The sequence below is a fragment of the Phyllostomus discolor genome, chromosome 12 (assembly GCF_004126475.2).
Source record: "Phyllostomus discolor isolate MPI-MPIP mPhyDis1 chromosome 12, mPhyDis1.pri.v3, whole genome shotgun sequence".
NCBI lineage: Eukaryota > Metazoa > Chordata > Mammalia > Chiroptera > Phyllostomidae > Phyllostomus > Phyllostomus discolor.
Genome location: NC_040914.2, coordinates 21,412,243 through 21,432,978, shown reverse-complemented (window position 1 = coordinate 21,432,978; position 20,736 = coordinate 21,412,243). Strand labels below are relative to the sequence as shown.

The 20,736-nt window shown below is 55.9% G+C and overlaps 2 protein-coding genes across 3 annotated transcripts; both read left to right on the top strand.

Annotated features, from left to right (window-relative positions):
* The first annotated feature begins 976 nt into the window (after window positions 1-976).
* KLK15 (kallikrein related peptidase 15) lies at window positions 977-7,671 on the top strand. The gene is made up of 6 exons (XM_028530242.2): window positions 977-1,087; window positions 2,338-2,408; window positions 5,258-5,417; window positions 5,723-6,006; window positions 6,125-6,261; window positions 6,859-7,671. Exons 2-6 carry the CDS (start codon window positions 2,369-2,371, stop codon window positions 7,009-7,011), a joined length of 774 nt encoding a protein of 257 aa, XP_028386043.1. The 5' UTR covers window positions 977-1,087; window positions 2,338-2,368; the 3' UTR covers window positions 7,012-7,671.
* A 1,687-nt stretch (window positions 7,672-9,358) lies between these two features.
* KLK1 (kallikrein 1) lies at window positions 9,359-14,508 on the top strand. Of its 2 annotated transcripts, none has more exons than XM_028530218.2 (5): window positions 9,359-9,490; window positions 11,220-11,388; window positions 12,630-12,916; window positions 13,045-13,181; window positions 14,304-14,508. In XM_028530218.2, exons 1-5 carry the CDS (start codon window positions 9,364-9,366, stop codon window positions 14,457-14,459), a joined length of 876 nt encoding a protein of 291 aa, XP_028386019.1. In that variant the 5' UTR covers window positions 9,359-9,363; the 3' UTR covers window positions 14,460-14,508. The 2 variants fall into 2 exon arrangements, with proteins under 2 accessions (XP_028386019.1, XP_035868525.1); XM_036012632.1 differs by having other exon boundaries at window positions 9,388-9,491; window positions 11,230-11,388.
* Window positions 14,509-20,736: the final 6,228 nt, after the last annotated feature.

Here is a 20,736-nt window from a genome sequence, read left to right as displayed (position 1 = left end):
AGACCATGCAGGTTTGAAACTCCAGACTGCGCACTCCAGAGTCAACCGATGAAATCTCAGAATTGAGACCTGGACTCTAGGACCCAGGCTCCAGTCCTCGAAATCCAAAACCTACCATTCATACTCCAGGACCCAGTCTTCGCCCAGCAAGTATGAAGGTTTCTAACCTCCAGTGTTAGACTACAGATGCCAGAGTCCAGGCTTCTAGTTTGGGTGCTAGGTTCAAAGGCTCAGGATCTCGAATCCAAGTCTGAGAATCGTCACTCTAAGACCAGACTCCAGAATCCAGACTCCAGCCCCAAACGCCAGGACACAGACTACCCCAATACTCATACTCTAGATTTCAGGTCATGAATCCGCAGTTCTAGAGCCTCAAATTCAGAACCCAAAACGGGAGAACCAAAATGAAAGCCCCAGAATCCAGAGACCTGGATCCAGAACCCAGACCAGAGATCCAGATTCAGAATCTGAGATCCAGAACCCAGAACTGAGAGGTCTGGACTTCGAGGTCCAGAATTGGGCATCTGAACCCAAAACCCAAGACCCAGATTTGGAGATCTAGATTCAGAATCTGACATCAGGAATCAAAGGTCCAGAATCCAGAACTGAGGACTCAGAATTCAGACTCGGGGATCCAGAGCTGGGACTCCAGGTCCAGGTCCAGTTCCATGATCTAGAGCCCAACTCCAGGCACAAGAAGAAATGACTCTAGAATCGAGTTTCTGCCCAGCAGACCCCAGTTCCACATTATAGGCTCCAGAATCCTGGCTGTGTATTTTGATCTCCAATCTTTCAACTCTTGCCCTAGCACCTCCTCCGCCTTGAGAAACTGCCAGGGAATTCCTCCTGGTAGACTCAGACAGAAGTTTCAGCCTAATAAATGTTTATTAGGTCTCATCTCCCACCCCACCAGCCACCTAGGCGTCCAGCCTGTAAAGCTGACTGCCAGCCACCTCCCACCCCACCTTACTCAACCTCCCCAGACCCGGGTGGGGCTGGAAGCTTATAAATTCAGGCATTCAGGTGCCTGCTCCCCTTCTTCTGGCATCCAAGCTGCCCCCGATGCTGCTGGAGAAATCTGGAGGGGGTGAGATTTTGGGACGGGAGTAGGGGGAGGGGTTGAAGGGAGACGCAGTCTGCCCTGAGGGGGGTGCATGGGCCACTCTGAGGGAGTTGGATGTCAAGGGCATCTGAGTAAGTTCATGTGTCCTTTCGTAGAATTTCGAGCTGAACCCCAACCCAGAAAGGTGCAAGAAGGAGCTGCAGGGGGTGAGGGAAGGGAGGGAATCAGGGGGATCTCCCTGAAAGCACTTCTACCCGCAGCAAGAATAGCTCAGGTTCAGGTCAGCTCAGCACAACTCCCTGAGGCGTGTCCTGTACCAGGCCTCGGGCTGGGCAGTGCAGGGGACACAGGGACAACCCAACCCAAGCGTTCCTGGGGATCTGGGCTGTGATGGAGACAAAACAGGCACTGTGAGACCCAGAAGAGATCCCTGCTAGGAAGTGAGGCCTCCCAGAAGTGATGCGAGCTGAGCCTCAGATTTGGAGGATGAATTTGGAAGGTTACCAACAGCCCTGGAGGTCCCCTCGGGGAGTTCTCCGTCTGGGAGGACAGACAGACCCCACAGCGGCCAGGGGAGGTCAGAAAAGGCCGAAAGGAGGCAGTGGACCTTGAAGGGAATGGCTTATTGGGAAGGGGGAACAGCCCGCACAAAGGCATGGAGGCATGAAATCTCAGGAAGGAGAAATGGAAGAATCAGAAAGGCTGTGTCCTGAGAGACCCAGCCAGACAGGCTGGGAGGTGGAGAAGTCACTGGCTGTTCTCTAAAGCGTGGCTGGGGGCTGGGACTTTATTCTGGGAGCAGTACCACGCACCAGGGCTGTGAGCAGGAGTGGGGCGTGGCGAACTCCAGGTGTAGAAAGACCCTGTGAGGTCACGTAGGCTGGAAACTGGAGTGAAGGGGTGGCCTGTAGGGAGGGGGTGGGTCAGAGAAGCCAAGAGGCTGCCTAGGAGACTGGTTTAGGGTCTACGGCAATTATATCCTGAGCCAGGACCGTAAAGCTGGAGAGCGATGCAGGGGCAGGTGGAATGGTGCTGGGGTCTGAGAGACTCTTGGGTCACCTAGGGGTCTGTCCCAGTGCCTGGAGGAACGGCAGACCCTTTGGAAATGGGAAACCCAGGAGGAAGAGAAGGCAGCTGAGGGTGGGTGTGAGGATCGAGGATGGTGAGAAGTTTCTCCAGCAGCAGGCGGGATGACTTTGTGTCTGCAGGGGTCCAGATGGGGGCAGGGGGCAGAGGGTCCAGCCTCACCCCAGTTTACTCTCTCCCCTCCCCAGACTTCGGCACAGCCCTGGTCCCTCCTCCACGATGTGGCTTCTCGTCTTTGCTTTCTTGCTGAGGTCGGCAGGTGAGGTGGGCCCAGGTCAGGTGGGGGTCTGTGGGAGCGGGGGAGCCCTTATCCTCAGCATACCCAGGTTCTGCAGCCCCTATCCTGAGCATACCCAGGTTCTGCAGCCTGCCAGCCCCTCCCTCACCCAGAGACATTCAGATGATTCTGCCCTCACCCCGTCCTGCCACAGCCAGCTGCCAACATCTCCGAGTCCTCACTCCACCCCTGCCGCTGTCGAGGGTCCCCACGCCATGTGGGGGGTGGGGGAGACACAGACCTGGGTCTGAGGTCCAGGACTGCCTTTCTCTTGCTGTGCAACTTTGAGGAATGGCCCCTCTAGGCCCTGGCACTTTCTAGTTACTGGACATCTCTGTGACAGGCTCCCCAGCTGTCCCAGCACCTGGCCCAGGGGAGGGCCCTGGAAGGGTTGGTTGCTGGCTTTGCTGAGTGCTCAGTGCCTGGCCAAGCTGGGAAGGCTCATCTGTGCCAGGGAACATCTCTGTGCTGTGGGGGCTGGACTGTGGCTCGGAGAGGGGTGGCCACTGGGCCAAGGTGACCCTAGGCAGCAGGAGAACTCCAGACAGGGTTCATCCACCACCCATGGAGAAATTCATTGTAACCCGATGCCTCTACCTTGGAGGAGTGGAGGGTGGACTTCCACCGACTCCCACATACACTGGACCCTCCCTCGCTCCTGGGGGCCCCTCCCTCACCCCTGGGGGCCCCTCCAACCTTGCCCCACCCCCTCTGCCAGCGTCCCCCTGGGCTCTGTCCCTGCTTTCTCCTTCCAGTACCCCACCTGCCTGCTGCACCCAGCTGAGGCCTCCTCCCTCCTCCGGCTTGGACTGGCCAGTTTCGGCCTCGGTGCCCAACTGTTCTGCCCGAACCCTCTGCCCTTCTCCAAAGGACGACCCCACCCTTCCCTTGTTAAACCCCTTGTCCACCTCATCAAAGTTCCCTCCACCTTGCCAGGGCCCTTGGCCCAGTTCCTAACCCTAGCGGGCAGAGCGTGGGCACTTGGTCTTGGCTATGCAAATCCTGACCAAGCGTGGAGGTGACTGTGTGCTTGGCTGTGACCTTGAGGAGACATATCAATGTTGCCCAGTGTAGTGGGGCACTGTCTCGTGATCTTGAAATGTCCCTGTTGATGTCCTTATTCGTGGTACCACTCTTGGGGGGCTGCATCCTGTTCACATGTGTGATCCAGATACCCACATGTGAACCCTGATGAGTGAGTGACCCTGATCACCACCAAGCAACTGACTTGGGAGCTGATCTAGCCATGGATAAATATATCCTGTCCTGGTTGCCTGTGTCTCCAGCTATATGTCCTTGACCTTGAATGCCCAGACCTGTGTCCAGATGTTGCCCTGTGGTCTGATCTAGCTGATCCACACCTGAGTGTTGGTCCTGTGAACCTCCACAGAGTGGGTTGGGATGAGTCAGCTTTGACCTTGACTATCTTTATCTGGGTCTGGTCATATATCTGACTTACATTGGCTAAGCTTGTGTCCCCAACCTGAACATCCATGTGTCATGTCTGCATAAATAAACATGAGTCCTTTGTTTAAAATAACCAATATTTATTAAGTAGTCACAATATGTCAGGCATCACACACACAGCCCTACCTATTTAATCTCTACAAAAATCCCATCTTACAGATGAGGAAACAGAGGCACAGAGAGGTCCAATAGTTAGCTCAGAGTCTCCCGGATATGTTTGGAACCAGTGGGGAAGGGTTACGTTATCATTCCAAATTTAACCTCGATACTATAAACCCCATGTCTGTGGACACATTTTGGGGGACCTGAGTACATAGTAACATCTCTTCACATGTACCTTTATTTCTTTTTTAGATTTTATTTATTTATTTTTAAAGGACGGAGAAGGGAGGGAGAAAGAGAGGGAGAGAAACTTCAGTATGTGGTTGCCTCTTGTGTGCCTCCTGCTGGGACCTGGCCCACAACCCAAGCCTGTGCCCTGACTGGGAATCGAACTGGTGACCCTTTGGTTTGCAGGCCGGTGCTCAATCCACTGAGTCACACCATCCAGGGATTCACATGTACCTTTACTAAAGACCCTACCTTGTACGTCCAGACCCCATGTGCAACTGTGAACACCTGTGACCTAGTGTGTGCAGACCCACCTTAAGGATGGAAATTTAGGTCTGAGCTTCTATGTGCAAATCTGTATCTGTGAATGTGCGTGGGTACACGCACACACTCATGTCTTAACTGTCCACATTCACACACATATGACCCCCTGTGCTGTGGTGATTCCTGAAGCTGCAACCTATGTGCGCACAAGTGAGTTCCACTTCCAGCGCTGTCCCTATCAGCTCCAACATCTGGAAGACCAGTTGTGCCTGTTTGCTTGCCGATGACCTTGTGTGGTCAAGCCTGTGCCCCTGTATGTATGACACACTGCATTTGGCTGAGATGGCCAGACTCCGGAGCCAAGACTGTGTGTCATGCAGAGCGAGCGGCCACATCCATTTGATGTCTGTGACAGCTCAGTGACCTTGAATGGCTGGACTGTATCCACCGTCCTTGTCTCCACTCTCAGTCACAGAGGACTGCTTGCCCTCTGGCCCCTTCCTTGTCCTCTCTCTCTCTCGCTCTCCCCCAGAGTCCTGTGGTAAGTGGGTGGGGACCAGGGACAGAGGAAGAGTTCTGAAGACAATAAGCAAAAGCTGTAAAAACTAGAGAGAAGGCAATGCTTACAAATCAACAGCAGAGACACCTTAGGAAGTTGCGGGGGAGGCACAGGGGGGGAAATGCATAGTGAGAGCAAGGTGCAAGGAAGGTGTAGGGCACAATGAAAAGGACTCTGTCCTCAGACATGCCCCTTCTGTCTCCTCCCCCAGCGGCCCAGGACGGCGGCAGCGACCCGACGGAGGGAGGTGAGGAGTGCGTGCCCCACTCCCAGCCTTGGCAAGTGGCCCTCTTTGAACGTGGACGTTTTAACTGTGGCGCTTCCCTCATCTCCCCATACTGGGTGCTGTCTGCAGCCCACTGCCAAACGCGGTATGAAGGCCGGGCTCAGGGTCCTCCGGGGGCCACGGCGGGCCGGGTCTAGGGATTTGAGAATCTTGGGCTCAGGAAGAAAGATCTGGAGCCTGAGGATTGAGGTCCAGGTGTGCGAGTGATTGTGCACCCTTTGGTCCCAGTTTGCGGGTGAGGGTAGGAGAGGGCTGGAACTCTGGGCTTTGGGGCTTTGGGGAGAGAGTAATGGGATATCCGGATTCCCAGGGAGGTTAGGGGCCCCAGGCTGTCCGCTCTCTGATTTTTCTGTCTACTCCGCCCTCCGCTTCTTTGCTGACACCACGCAGCAACATGAGGGTGCGCCTGGGCGAGCACAATCTGCGCAAGCGCGACGGCGCAGAGCAGCTGCGGACTGTGTCTCGCCTCGTCCCACACCCGCGCTACGAAGCGCGCACCCATCTCCACGACCTCATGCTGGTGCGTCTACGACGGCCTGCGCGCCTCTCCCGGCAAGTGCGCCCCGTGTCGCTGCCCAAGCGCTGCCCCCAGACCGGCGAGTCCTGCGTGGTGTCCGGCTGGGGCCTGGTGTCTGACATTGAGCCTGGGATCTTAGGAAGCCGACAGTCACCAGGTGCGTGAAAGGATGGAGCTGGACCTTTAGGGACCCTATCCCTCCAGGGCTCTGGGGCGGAGGCCCCTCCAGGGCCTGAGAACCTATGGATTCACTCCAAGTTCACCGTCCTCCCCAGTGAACCTCCCAGATGCGTTGCACTGTGCCAACATCAGCATTATCTCGGCCGAATCTTGCAGCAAGGACTATCCGGGGCACCTGAGGAACACCATGGTGTGCGCAGGCGTGCGAGGCGGAGGCACCAACTCCTGCGAGGTCAGGGCCGGAGAGGGGGCCACGCCCTGAGGAGTGAGGAAGGGGGCCAGGTTTGAGAGTTGAGACGTGGCTGGGTCTGGCTGGCTCTGGGCCAGAGGAGACCCTAGGGATAGGCCTGTGGATGCAGAAGGAAGAGCAGGTAGAATGGGGGTGAGGTTGGAGTCAGCCGCGGTGGTGGGTTTGGGTTGGGTTTGGGGTGGGGTGGCCAAGCCTGGAGTTGAGAATGGGAACGGGTTTGTTTTGGCTTTAGATGGGAAACAGGTCGAGGTTGAATTGGGGAGCGGGTCAACTTTATTTGGGGTGCAAAAGACATGGCAAGGGGGTTGGGGTGGAAGTGAGGACGGGTGTGGGCCTGGTTTGATTCTGAATGGGGAAGGCGTGGGGGTTGGGGGTGGGGTGGGCTTGCTCAAGGACTGGGTGAGTGTGTTGAGCTGTGCTGGGCCAGGGTTAGGCCAGCTTGGGTTACCCTGGGTTGTATTGAGTTGCGATGAGGTGGGGTCGGATTTTTATTGAGATCCTGACCAGTGAGTGATTAGGACTGGGACCAGGACGCTGCATCCAAAGGTTCTCACTCAAGCTTCCTCTTCCCCGCCGCAGGGAGACTCCGGGGGACCCCTGGTCTGTGGAGGCGTCCTACAGGGCATTGTGTCCTGGGGGGATGTCCCTTGTGACAGTACCGCCAAGCCTGGTGTCTACACCAAAGTGTGCAGCTACTTGCAGTGGATCAGGGACACCACCAAGAGGAGCTGACTGCATTGCCCCGCCCCCCCTATCCCCCCCCCCCCTGCAGTCCTCACACCCACACTGAGCAGAAACTGCCCAGGCCGCACCATGACGGCCTGGAGCAGAATAAAGCCAAGACCCCATTTGTCCACATGTCAGCCAAGGACTTGTGGTGAGAGCTGGTGCTCAAGGTCACCTGTTTAACATCGAGTTCACAGCACTGATGCGAGTTTGTGCATAGAAGTTTCTGGGACTTTCTCCTGGGGATGAAGGGAAGTGGGGAGCAGCGACTTGGTGGGGAACCCAGGTCCCATGCACGCTGTTCCTTTTCACCCACTGCCCCACTCCCCCATCGAGGAGAAACGGCAGGAAGCGGGGCTCTGTTCACTCACACAGGGAACCAGCTGTGTGCTCTCGAGCAAAAGACTCCGCCTCGCTCAGCCTCAGCCCCCCCCCCCCCGCTGTGAAAGAGTGATCCTCATATTGCTCACCTCATGGAGTTGTAAGGGTTAAACGAGGAAATTCACACAAACTGACGCAAATAGGGCCTAGCACTGGGAAAATACTTTAGATCTCTGAGCCCCAGTGAAAGAACCCAGCACACACTCAATGATCGAGAATGACCTCATTTCTGCCCTGGCTGGTGTAGCTCAGCGGATTGAGTGCCAGCCTGCGAATCAAAGGGCTGCCGGTTCGATTCCCAGTTGGGGCACATGTCTGGACTGTGGGGTCAGGTCCCCAGTAGGGGGGCGCTCGAGAGGCAACCACACACTGATGATTCTCTCCCTCTCTTTCTCCCTCCCTTCCCCTCTCTCTAAAAATAAATAAATAAAATCTTAAAAAAAAAGAAAGAAAGAACGACTTCACTGTCTTCAAGGTTTATTTTGAAACTTCCTGGTAGCCTTGGCAAAAATACTCCCCTTTCCTTAGGCAGCTTCCTAACCTACAGCGGAGACTGGGACCCTGTCCGCTGCTTTGATTTTTCTAAAGAGCCAAGGGAACATGTCAGAAGCCCATGGGTTTACCATGGAGGCTGCCGGAATCTAGTTTTCGATTCTCTTCAGAGACCCCCAAAATGTGATTCGCAAGGTCACTGAATGTCGAAGCACTGAAACCTGGCCCCTGAGACTGAAATCTTGTGTTGGGGGAGGGGAGATTGGAATTTGTGATGAGGATGCTCTTGGGAGGCAGGTAGTCTGGGATTCCTGGGACTTTGGAGGACCTAACCCTGAACATCCAGATCCGGGGAACAAGGAGTCCGGGGCTGGGTGATGGGATCCCAGCATTGCTTGGGGAAACAATGGACTTTGAAATGCTAGGGAACATATTCAAGGAGACCATTTATGGGGTCATGCTGGACACGGCCTTTCCAATACTTGTCCTGGAAGGTTGGACAGAGGGCCCCTGGCCAGAGGAAATGTGTACGGCTTTGGAAATGGATGGTCATTCCGCCTTATCTCCTTTGTGGAGTAGCTTCTTGTCCCGTGTGACTGCTTCTTGGTGTTTGTTTCTGCACATGCACACTGAGGGAGCATAGTTCAGAGTCACATGCAAGGCACAGATCCCCTTGGTCTGGGACCCCAAGTCTCAGCTCCAGGAGGTGTGGTCCTGCCCCACTGATCTGCTGTCCGTCAGGGCTCCCTGTACTGGGAGTAACAAAGGCTATGTCGGCTTCATCCAGTCCTCTTGGTGGGTTTTGTTTCTGTTTTTTATTTGTTTTTTTTTTTCTGGTTCATCTGAACAAGCCATCGAGATCCCCAGGCTCGACCTCCTGCCTTGCACTACTGAAACTTCGTATTCTTGGATCTGGGGGAGCTAGAATTGTAATGCATACTCTAAGATTTTATTATGAGAGGGACAACAGATTTGGAGATCTACCTTCTGAGCCTGGGAATGCAAGAACCAGGGTGTTCTGCAAGCCACAGCTTACATTTCAGGAGGATCTGGAAGCTGAGAAGCTGGCATCTTGGCTCCGAGCAAAACGGGGAGAAGGGAACCAGAGCCCTACTGTTGGTATTAGAGGGTACACTGCGTCTTGGGGTAAGCGGCCTTAGGTGGGGATCAGGAATATGGTGCTTTGTATTGGGGGAGGTCAGTGACTCCCCTACTTTCCTATTTCTGTCCCCATTCACTGCCTCACCTACCCTCACTGGCTCTGTCCCCAAGAGCAAGGCCCCAGGAGCTGCCGGCCCTGCCCTGGCTGGCCTCGGCCCCAGGAAGACTTCCAGCCCAATCCAGGGCCTACAGAACAACAGGTGTTTATTCTCATGTCCCTTCCACAGCTCTGAGGCAGGAGGAGGTGTCCAGCCCCCAGGCAGCGGGGGCAGGGCCTTGGCTAGCCTCAAGGTGCCAGCAAGGCAGGGGAGGGGCCCCAGGGGGATGAAGGCTTTTAAAAGCGTCTCAGGGAGGCTCTTCAGCTGCTGGTTCACCACCTGCCTACCCCTGGACACCTCTGCCACCATGTGGTTCCTGGTCCTGTGCCTTGCCCTGTCCCTGGCAGGGACTGGTAAGACAGCGGGGAAGATGTGGGAGGGGAGCTGGCCCTGGCTGTCTTGCAGCCTTCATCCCCCCACCCACCCAATATAATAATATATCCTTTCCCTTGCACCCAGCACCCCAGCCCGCACCCCTGCAACCCACAGTCCAACCCAGACCAGGGCACCAGGCTCTTTCCAATCTTTCCCACCCCCACCCCTAAATCCCACCCCAGCCCATCATCCTTCTCACCCTCCCCATCGTCCTCACTCTTGAACCAGGCCCTGCTCCTCCCAGGAACCCCCAGAATGTTTTACTCTCCCTCACTCAGATCCTGCCCCCATCCCCTTTGCCAAGAGAGCAGCCTGGGCCATCTCATCTTCTCTCTTTGAGGGACTCCACCCCTTCCAGTGAGCCCCCAGCCCCACCCCCCCAGATCGGGGGGGACCCCGATCACCCCCTCTCACCCCCAGGTCTCTGTGACCCAGTGGTCTGGCCCCTGCATCCCCAGGTCCTGCCTCTCCCTGGAAGTCTCTTCCACCCAGCTGTCAGCTCTCAACCAGGTCTTCCAGGCCCTGGCATCTGCCCCCCAACCCCGAATCCCAGGACCCTCCAAATTGCATCTGATGCCTTTGCTTCTTCCAAAACAGGCTTTCCGGTCCACCCTGGTGTGGGGGCTCTGGGAATGTCTCATTCTCCCCTGGGACCCCCATGCTGCACCCAGCCTTCTCCTCCAGGAAGAACAGGCTCCTTCCTTTCCTTGTGGAATTCCCAGCCTCCCTCCGGCTCCAGCCCCTCTCCTCCCGCATCCTCCCTGTACAGCTCTGCTTTTCTGGGACAACTGCCCTCCCCAGGATCCCAGACCCCTTCCCAGCCCAGCTGCCCCACCCTACCTCCCTCAGGTTCCCCGACATGGGATCCAAAAGCCCCACTCGTGGGCCCTTCCGGCGTTCCCACAGCTGCTTGGGCCCTGGCCTGCCTCTTTCTCCAGACAAGAGACGCCCGATGCCCCGGTTCCCCATCCCTACAGGGTCACCTGACCCCAGAAGGACTAGCATCAGCTCTCCTTCCTCTATACCCCCCCTCCCAGTTCTGACCCGCACACTGTCCCAGGGTCCCCACCCCTCTTAGAATGTCATCCCTGGTTCCCAGGACCCCAGACCCAAGAGGCTGATGCTGGTTTTCACTCCTTGGCCTGTGACCTTGAATTCTCCCACCTCTTCCAGCCCCAACCAGGAACCCCAATCATTCTAAATTCCCCAGGTGCCCTTAGCCTCTCAGACCTGATTCCCCAAATCCGCATCCTTTCCAGAACCCCCGAGAGCCCAACCCTCAAAAAGGCCCTAACCATTTTGTCAGCTTGGAAGCTGCTTAACCCTTCAAATCTTTTCCCCTCAGCCTCTGAGCTGACCTTTCGAGGCCTTTCACCTGGTGTCCCTTCTCAGAACCCACAGCCTCTTGTCTCCCAGTCCAACACCCCAAGCTACCCCCACAAGCCCATCTGCCACACCCGACATTTGCTCCAGGTGCCCCCACCCACCTACCCGGTTGTCTCCTATCCTGATCCCTGGGGTCTGTCTGCTCTGCTGTCCACAGAAAGTCTCCCCACCCAGGACAAGCCGCCAGCCCACAGGCTCAGAGTCTTCAGACGGCTGGGCCCTTCCCTGCACCCCTTGCCCATGTCCTCAGCCCCCACTCCTCCACCCCACGCACGGCTCCCTCTCCTGGTCCTGTGCCCTGACTCAGTGCTCTCCCCGCAGGCGCCGCACCCGCCGCACCCGCCGTCCAGTCCCGGATCATAGGAGGCTGGGAGTGTGAGAAGGGTTCCCACCCCTGGCAGGCGGCTCTCTACCATTACCACGAGTTGCAGTGCGGCGGTGTGCTGATTCACCCCCAGTGGGTGCTCACGGCTGCCCACTGCATTGGCAAGTGAGTAGGGCGAGGGTGTCTCAGGAGGGGATGTCTGTGCCTCCACGTGACCAGGCAGCCAGCACTGTCCCCTGGGATGACCTCAGGGGAGGCTGGGGGGCGTAAGGCAGAAAGGGAAGGTCATGGTCCAGGGTCCCAAGGAGAGAGGCAGGGCTGGGCCTGGGTGACGCCAGGGAAGCCCCTCACCTCCCTGCACCATGGCTGCCTAAGTCTGTCTCTGTCTCTCCTCATTTCACTGTCTGTCTTCCTTGGTCCTGTCTCTGTCGCTCTGTAACTGGCCCTGCTGTGTATCTCTCTGTGACTGTGATTTTGTCTCTGTCTCCCTCTCTCTCTTGCCTCCATGTCTCTGTGTCTCTCCCTGTCTCTGCCCACCTCTGGGTCTCACCCTCCAGCTCTCTGCTCGCTCTCTCTCTCTCTCTCTCTCTCTCTCTCTCTCTCGGTCTCTGCCTTATGCCCTCTCCCTGTCCCCAGGCTGGGACAGAAGGGGGCCCCCAGAAATAGGGGAGGGTTGTCTGCAACATTTGGGTGGGGGGGCTTCTGACACTGCCCAGCCCCACCCTTCAGGACAATCCATCCACTCCAGGGGCTTGAGGGGAAGGGCCAGTTTCAGCTGGAGCTGGGCAAGGGCCATGGAGGAAGAAGGAAGATGTGAGAAGAGGAAGGGAAGGGCGCTGGGGAGGGTAGGAGGCCGCTGACCTTGGGCTGAGGGCCAGGTCACCCGCCTGCTGGGGAACCAGCCCCACAGCCCCAGCTGCACCTGAGCTGGTCCAAGGCCACTCCTCCCCCCTGCCCCGCCCCCTCCTGTCCCCACTCCCTTTTGTCTCGCACACTCTGTCACTCCCTGGACTCCTGGGTTTCTGTTTCTCTCTCTCTTCCCTCCCTCCGTTCCTTTCTCTCTGGGTCTGTCTCCCACGCGCCTCCCTTATTCTGCTCTTTCACTCCTGCCCCTTCCATTTCCCTGATTCTCGCCGTCTGCCTCCTCCTCACTCTACCTTTCTGCTCCCTCCTTCTCTCCATTCTCCCTCTGTCTTTCTCACTCCCTGAAACTTTTAAAGCTTTTTTCTCCTCTCCCTTTCTCTTGGTCTCTGGGTCAGCCTTTCACAGCCTTTCTACATCTGCCATGCTCTCTCCGTTTTTCTCCTTGTTTCTCTTCTGCTCTTTTGGGACTCGGATGCTGCCCTGCCCCGTCTCCCTTCCCCCCTCCTCTCCCCTCATGCCCTTCGTCCCCACTCTCTCCCCAGAAATTACCAGCTCTGGCTGGGGGTCCACAGCCTGTCTAATGTTGAAGATGAAGGGCAGTACGCCCAGGTCAGTCAGAGCTTCCCACACCCCCAGTACAACCTCAGCCTTCTGAAGAACCACACCACTTACCCAGGAGAAGACTACAGCTACGACATCATGCTGCTCCGCCTGGAGGAGCCTGCCCAGATAACAGACACCGTGGACGTCCTGGACCTGCCCACCCAGGAACCTCAGCTGGGGAGCACCTGCTATGCCTCTGGCTGGGGCAGCTACAACCCATATCCATGTATGCCAGCCCGGAGCCCAGACTCCTGAGTGTAGGGAGGGGCTGGGGTCGGGACACCTGGGCCTCGGGCAGGAGGGCAGAGGAGCCAGGTGGCGTCGGCTACAGCCATGTGTCTCTGTGGCCCACAGTCAAGTTCCCAGAAAACCTTCAGTGTGTGGACCTCGAACTCCTGCCCAATGAAGTCTGTGTCAAAGGCCACCCGGAGAAGGTCACAGATGTCATGCTGTGTGCTGGATACGTGAAGGGCGGCAAAGACGCCTGTGCAGTGAGCCCACCTGTTCATTCCTGGGCCTCAGAGTGCTGGGGGGCGGAACTCAGATTCTGGGCTGGGGCTGAAGGCTCTCCCTGCATCGGTCTCCAGGGCTGCCCAGATGTGGCTCCTCCCCACAGTGCCTCAGCTCGCCCCCTTTCCTTCCCACACCCCCATCCTGGCATCACATGCACCCCCCTCCTCCACACTATAGTTCACCCCTTCCTCCCTTTCACACATACTCACAGTCCAACTGTGCAGCTGTTGGCTTCAAGGGCAACTGAGTCTCGGGCTCGAGCTGCCCGCCCTGCTCAGCCAAAAGGCAGAGACGGGCCTGGACTGCAGTTGCATTGTTATTAATATCAGAGGCTGGCAACCTGAGAAGGTGGCGGGTAAAAACCCCAACATCCACCTCCCCTCGAGCTCTCGGAAGCAGGTTTCTACAGGGGAACCGTGAGGATTTGGGGGAGGATTCCTAGGGGGAGCACAGAGAAGCCCTTCCTCTTGGGTGTAAGGGGAAGGGGAGCCAACAGGGAGGCACGCTGCTTCTTCCCAAGCTCCTCCCCTCGTTCCGCTGTTATCTCTCCTTTGAACTAGCTTTCCTCCCTCCCGGGACATATGTGGTGTATGGCCCGGAAGCTCCGTATCCTCCGGTCAGATAGCAGAGGTACAAACCACTGGCTCTCAAGTGCCCTTGGTTAGGGGAGATAAGGTCTTGAGATTCACCCCATTCACCCACTGGCTGTAAGTTGCTCTAACCGTTTGGGCTTGTTTCACTTCCCGGTCTGTTTCCCCAGCCCACTCGCCCAGGAATTTCCCAAGCTTCTTCCTGTCCTGTCTCATTGTCAGAGAAAGCTGCTTGGGAGCGGTGACGTCTGCGATGAGCTCTGAGGCAGGAGGGTCCTGGAGATGGACCCCTCTTCTCCTGCCTGCTGACCTGTCTGCAGGGACTGTCCTCCTGGGCCCTGCCCCCCACCCACAGAAACTGGACCCTGGTGTCCCCTCCCCATTGGCTAGAACTGGACCCACTGTTCCCTCTATCGGAATCCTCCCCACCTTCTTCTGGGAGTGGACCCCGGGACCCCGGACACAGGTCTGCAGACTGACCTCTCTCCCCGTCTCCCCTTTGTTCTGTAGGGCGACTCAGGGGGCCCACTGATCTGCGACGGTATGCTTCAAGGAATCTCGTCATGGGGCCACACCCCCTGTGGCCGACCCAAAAAGCCTGGGGTCTTCACCAAAATTATGTCCATGCTGGACTGGATCAAGGAGACCATGGCAGCCAACTCCTGAACGCTTCTGCCCTCTCCCTGAGCCCAAATAAAACCTGATATGCATCAAATTCGCGTGAAGCTCTAGTGTCTTTTGGCCTTCCAGATGCAGAGCCCCTGGTAGCCCAGGACCCACGGGGGCCGGGCTGGAGCCTGCCCAGCTCTCCCAGCCTCGCGGCGGGAGGCGCACAGTAATGGACAGGGGGAAAGGAAGGGCCCCAGGGCCAGAGACAGATGCAGGCAAACAGGCGGAGAGCGGAGGCAGGGGCTAAAGACCGCTTCCACGTGCTGGGCCCGAACTCTTAGCCCCTGGGTGGCGCCCACATTTTACTGTGGCGGGAAACCAGAAGAGGGACGGAAGGAAGCTATTGCAAGCCACGCCTTCATCGTAGGGGCGGGGCTACATCGAAAACTGGTCAGGGTCCTTTCCGCCAGGATCAAGTCTAGACGTCCAGGGATTCGGCTAGCCCTCGGGGGGGGCGGGATTACGGCGAGGACATGAGGTTTAGGGGCGTGGTTTGCAAGGGTTGGACACCAGGGGCGGGGCCTCGCTGGGATCCGGGCAGGGCGACGCCCACTGGCCATTCTGCTTGGGCTCTGACTTCTGGGGTGAGGGCAGAATGAGGACCCAGTGGACAGGAGCAAAGTCTCACAGCGTGGGCACGAGCTCGAGGGGCCGGGCTTTGCCTGCAGTCCTCGAAGGGCTGGTTTGTTCTGCACGGAGGTCTAGTCTCAGGCGCGTGGCCCGCCACCTGGCCGCAGTGACCTGTCAGTGTCCTGAGAACCGGTGGCTTAGAGAAGTTCGGCGTGAGTCTCCTGGAGCGACAGTGAACTGGGAGGGTCCACAGTTGGCTTGGGGTCCTCGTCTGACTGCAGTCTGATCGTGCGCTTCCGGGAGCTCTGCTGCGCCCACCGGCAATAGGTCATCCGCCGACTGCTCACCCGCCGCTCCCAGGAAATGAACTGGGGGCCCCACATGCCCACGTGGTTTAAGTAGCTCAGAGCACCTGGGCAGAGGGGCCTGGGTGGACCATTGAACTCCCAGCCCAGCCCTAGGCACCGCCCCGCTCCCCTCGGGACCGCCCCTCTCCGGTCAAGGCCCCGCCCAGGATTCGCTCCGCCCCCTACCCTACCGAGGCTCCGCCCCTTCTGCCCGTGGCCCTGCCCTCACCGGCCCACAGCATCATGGCGCCACCGCCCCAGCACGAGTATGTGGTCAACAGGTAGGACACATGTGGCCTCGGTTTCAGTGTCTGGCAGTTGACTACAAAGAGCGTCATGCTGAGGACAATCAGGAACCCTGCGCTCGGGTAGGGCCAGAGATGGGCACGAGGCTAGACAGGAACCTCGGAACCTCCGGAAACAGAAGAGAGACAGGACAACCCCTCTCAAGCGCCTGCGCGCGCGCGCGCGCGCGCGCGCGCACACACACACACACACACACACACACACACACACACACACACACACACACACCACCCCCCACCCCCACCCCCTGGAAGATATCTCACACACTCACCCCAGCTGAGAAAGACAGAAAGGAGATCCATGAGAGTGGGCAGAGACAACTCTGAGAAACTTTCCAAGACAGACCCACAGGACAGCAGGACAGAAACGTAGAGAGACCTCCGCAAAGCCAGAAAGAAAACGTGTGGGGGCGGGTGGACAGATGCTGAGGTGGGGGTCAGGAGTGGGAACTCCTTCCCCCGAGCCAACACTTACCAGTGCAGAAACTGAGGGTGCTGAAGACAAGGTCGACCTTGTTAAGGCGTTGGAAGACCGGCCGGAAGGAGAGGCCCATAGTGGGGAGGAGGATGAGACACAGGGCCAGGGCCAGCATCATGAAGCCCATGCTCATGTGGATGAGAACTGAGGAGAGGGGGGAAGGATTGTTCCATAGTCACCCTCAGACACTCCAAAGTCAACCCCCAAACTGATCCCTATTGAAACCCATGGAGAGCACCCTTGAAGGGCCCTGCCCCCAAAGTCTGACTCCAGACACCATCCAAGTCACCTCCTGGAAACCCCAAAATGACTCCCTCTCTCACAAAGTCATTCCCACTCACACCCTCAAAGTTGCCCCACATCACCCCATTTATCCCAAAGTCGACCCCCAGACACCCTCATAATCACCTACCCGTAACACCAAAGGCATCTCACAGATGAACCCTGGTTGGCCCCCTATAGGGGAACCTACTTTAGATGCCACATGGCTCCAGCTGCAAAGGCCTCTGGGAAATGTTGGGCTCTGCTTAACCCTCTGGAGCCCCAGGCCTGGCTGACTCCCCAGAAAACCCAAGTGCCACCCAAGGATAAATGCCATGCCCCCAGGGAGGAAGTTAATGGATGTACAGCCTGTGATAACTGCCTGAGGTTATCTGTTAACTTAGAAATGCATTCTGAGCCCTGGCTGGCATAGCTCAGTGGATTGAGCACGGGCTGCAAACCAAACTGTCGCAGGTTCGATTCCCAGCCAGGGTACATGCCTGGGTTGCAGGCCATAGCCCCCAGCAGCCGCACATTGATGTTTCTCTCTCTCTCTCTCTCCCTCCCTCCCTCCCCTCTCTAAAAATAAATAAATAAATAAAATCTTAAAAAAAAAAAGAAATGCGTTCTGTCTGGTGGTCTACATGACCGCCCACCGTATGGTTGGACTGTTGACCTGTAAGAAAGAGAACTTGTCCTGGGAAGAGTGTGGATTCTTCCCGGCTGGACACCGCTGGGAGCAGCTGCCTTGCCCATGTATATAAGTGTCTCCTATTAAAGCTCTTATGAATTTGGCCTTGGCTGGTGTGGCTCAGGGGATTGAGCACCAGCCTGCAAACCAAAGGGTCTCCGGTTGGATTACTAGTCTAGGGCACATGCCTGGGTTGCAGACCGGGTCCCCAGTAGGGGGCACATGAGAGGCAACCACACATGGATGTTTCTCTCCCTCTCTTTCTTCCTACCTTCCCCTCTGTCTAAAACTAAATAAATGAAATATTTTAAAAAACAAAACTTTCTGACTGAAACAGGTCATGGCCGGCAGTCATTGCCCTAGACTAGAATCTTCCCTGATGAATGTCAATCTTTACCTTAATTGAGCCTGTGTCTGTGGTCTTTCTGCAACTACAATAATACACCTTTGGAATGCCAGGGTAATATCCTTTTGCCAGCAGACCCCTCAGAGCACAAGCACCCACCAGCGCAGAAACCAAAACTCCCCTCATTGTTGTTACCCTGTTAATGGTTGACTGTAAACTCTCCTGTACCCACCTAGGTGAAGAAGAATGTGTCTATCATTTCACGCTTTATCCAATCCCAGAGGTTCCCTGCACCCTGGGCCTTTGCCTTCTCCCGCCTCCCTACTCTATCACCAATGGATTTCATGTCACTCCCTTATGCCTCCTCTTTTGATTGTAATATAAAATAAGACGCAAACCTGCCATTGTCTGGAGCATTTTCTCAATCCCCTGAGGTTTTGCTTCCCAGGGATTGTCAGTTTGACTCAAGTAAACTCATAAAAATTCTCAAAGGTTTAGACATTTTACGTTGACACAAGTAATATCTGATGTTATCACTTGCATCCCTGAATTCAGCCATGCCTGAAAACATTCCTACTCCCAGCCTTTTGCACGTAGGGGAGCTCATAAATTCTTTCACTCAAGCTAGTTCAGGTTGGTTTCTGTCACTTGTGACCCAAAGACTCTTGGTTAATTCACAGGGCCCTTCATAGGTCTGCAAGAAGCACAGGATTCAATGCTGCCTGCATACCATCCACCAAAATTGCAAACGCCCCACCCTCCAAAATCACAGAATTGAATGTTCACCAAAAACCTAGAGTGAGAAGGCCTTCCTGAAGCTGAGAAGTAATCAGTAAAGTCACAGAAGCAAAGGCGAGAAATGAAACTACACAAAAATTCTGAATTTCTGCACAAAAAATCTTTTTTGTAACCCATATGTGTTACTTTTTATGCCAATCATAAAGTTTTGTACATTCTTTTATTTCATCTTTTATTGATTGATTTTAGAGGGAGAAAGGGAGAGGGAGAATGAAACATCAATTTGTTGTTCTATTGTACTTATTAACGCATTCATTGGTTGATTCCCATAGTGCCCTGACCCAGGGTTGGAACCCAAAACCTGGGTGTATCAGGACAACGCTTAGCTGCCCTCGCACGCCCCCAACCAGGGACCTGATCCACACCCCAGACATGTGCCCTGACTGGGAATCAAACCAGCAACCTTTCAGTTTGGGGGACAACACCTGACCCAGTGAGCCACACCAGCCTGGGCCAAGGCTATGCATTCTTACTGACATTCCATACATGGTGATTTTTGCCTTTAAGAAGATAATATTGCTGTGTGTTATTCTGAATGATAAAAAAAAATAAGCATGTATGTATACACATACCTCTATATCATCATGCATACATATGTATACATGCATCTAGGTTAACATATGTGTAAGAGACGCTCAGAGTTGCTTCTGCCCCCCCAGCACCTGCTCCCGTTCTGGCAACAGCAGCTTTGTTCAGAGGGACTCGGCCCACACTGTGCCCTCAACTTCTGACAGAAATGACCCCTCCACTGACCCTTGAGGACAGGGTGTGACCCAGTCAATCACAGCACAGAGGGAGAGAGGGAGAGAGAGAGAAACAGCGCATCCTCCTGTCTGATGGACAGACCCACCGACCACATCAGCTGATTCCAGGAGGAGCAACAAAGCTCAGGGAAGCAAGTCTGATCCCAGTAGGGCTCGTCCTGAGAGCTTCGAGGGCCACGGAAGGCGACTTATGGTCTTCTCCTCCTGCTGTTCACCGAGAGGGGAGCACCCCAGAGCTGCTGGCGGCCCCATTGCCACTGTGGGCACGGCAGCTTCTCCAAGCGCCGGACGGAGCGGAAGTCTCCCCAGAGAGATGGCAAGAGGCAGACCCCTGATGCCACCCTTTGGGCACCTGGGTCCGGCCATGCATGAACCCCGGGAAATGTGGGCTCTCCCATAACCTGAAACCTTAAACATGTTCATCTTACTTAACACAAGCTGGAGTTTGGGAGGTATGAAAGAAAAAGATACTCAAAATAAAGAAATAATATTAACACTCTACCATGTTCCAGAAATTTTGTAAGTGCTCATTTGAGATCTACAATGAAGGTAGGGACCTGGATCGTGTGGCTCGGCTGGTTGGAGCATCAGCCCATAAACCAAAGGTCACGGGTTTGAGTCCCAGTCAGGACGCACAGGTAGGTTGCCAGCTTGGTACCCAGTCTGGGTGAGTGGGAGAGGCAACCCATTGATGTTTCTCTGTTGCATCAATGTTTCTCTCCCTCCTTTCCTCTCTCTCTAAAATCAATAATCATGTCCTCACATGAGGATAAGAAATAAAACGAAGGTAGGTGCATTGGCTGGGGGAAAAATGTTCTTATAATAATAATAGCTGACCCTGGCATAGCAGTTAATATGTATGCCAGTGTTCTGGTTCCTTTACGTGTTTTATCTCACATGTAAATAGCCCAGGGACTAGTACTGCTATCACTGTCATTTTAGAAGTGAGGAAACTGCCCTGGCTGCTGTGGCTCAGTGGATTGAGCACCAGTCTGTGGACTGAAAAGTTGCTGGTTCAATTCCCAGTCAGGGCACGTGCTGGGGTTACGGGCCAGGTCCCCAGTTGGGGGCACCCAGAGGGTGGCTGATGGATGTTTCTCTCCTCTCACACATCGATGTATCTCTCCCTCCCTTCCCCTCTCTAAAAATAAATAAATAAAGCTGAGGCATAAAAAGGTGAAGAGATGTACCCAAGATCACCCAGCTGCCAAGTGGTTGATCCAGGATCTGGCTCCAGGCTCTGGGCTACCAGAGACTTTGCCCAAAGCACACCTGAAGATCCCTGCCCCCAATAATCTCCAATGACCCCCTGCCAGGGTCACCCATAGCCTGCCGGAGCCCCTGCTGACCCGGGACTTGGTGTAGGTGGGCACACTGGTGCCTGCTACAGTCGATCCAGAAGCCCACGTAGCCGGTGTAGGGGCCCTGCAGGTAGGCCATGCGCCCGTCCAGCACGCTGAGCACCAGCAGGGTCGAGAGGATGCTGAAGACGAGGGACCAGCCCCGAAGCACGAACTTTCTGTCCTCCTCCCAGGAGTTGTTGGGGTTCACTGGGAGAGAAGGGAGTTCTGGGGATCTGGATCTGCCTGTGTCCCTCCGTTGCCTGCCTAGTGTCCATCCCCAACCCCAGCCCCCACCCAAGCCTCACCTTTCCCCCGAGGCCCCATCCCCTTCCACCCCAACCCCAATCCCAGCCTCACCCCCACCTCTGTTC

Excerpts from the sequence above, each read along its gene's own strand:
- KLK1 (XM_028530218.2), top strand. The coding sequence starts at position 9,364 with ATGAAGGCTTTTAAAAGCGTCTCAGGGAGGCTCTTCAGCTGCTGGTTC. Across the intron at positions 9,491-11,219 it reads CCTGTCCCTGGCAGGGACTG|GCGCCGCACCCGCCGCACCC; the intron begins GTAAGACAGCGG and ends CTCTCCCCGCAG. Across the intron at positions 12,917-13,044 it reads CAGCTACAACCCATATCCAT|TCAAGTTCCCAGAAAACCTT; the intron begins GTATGCCAGCCC and ends TGTGGCCCACAG.
- KLK15 (XM_028530242.2), top strand. The coding sequence starts at position 2,369 with ATGTGGCTTCTCGTCTTTGCTTTCTTGCTGAGGTCGGCAG. Across the intron at positions 5,418-5,722 it reads GCAGCCCACTGCCAAACGCG|CAACATGAGGGTGCGCCTGG; the intron begins GTATGAAGGCCG and ends GACACCACGCAG. Across the intron at positions 6,262-6,858 it reads GAGGCACCAACTCCTGCGAG|GGAGACTCCGGGGGACCCCT; the intron begins GTCAGGGCCGGA and ends TCCCCGCCGCAG.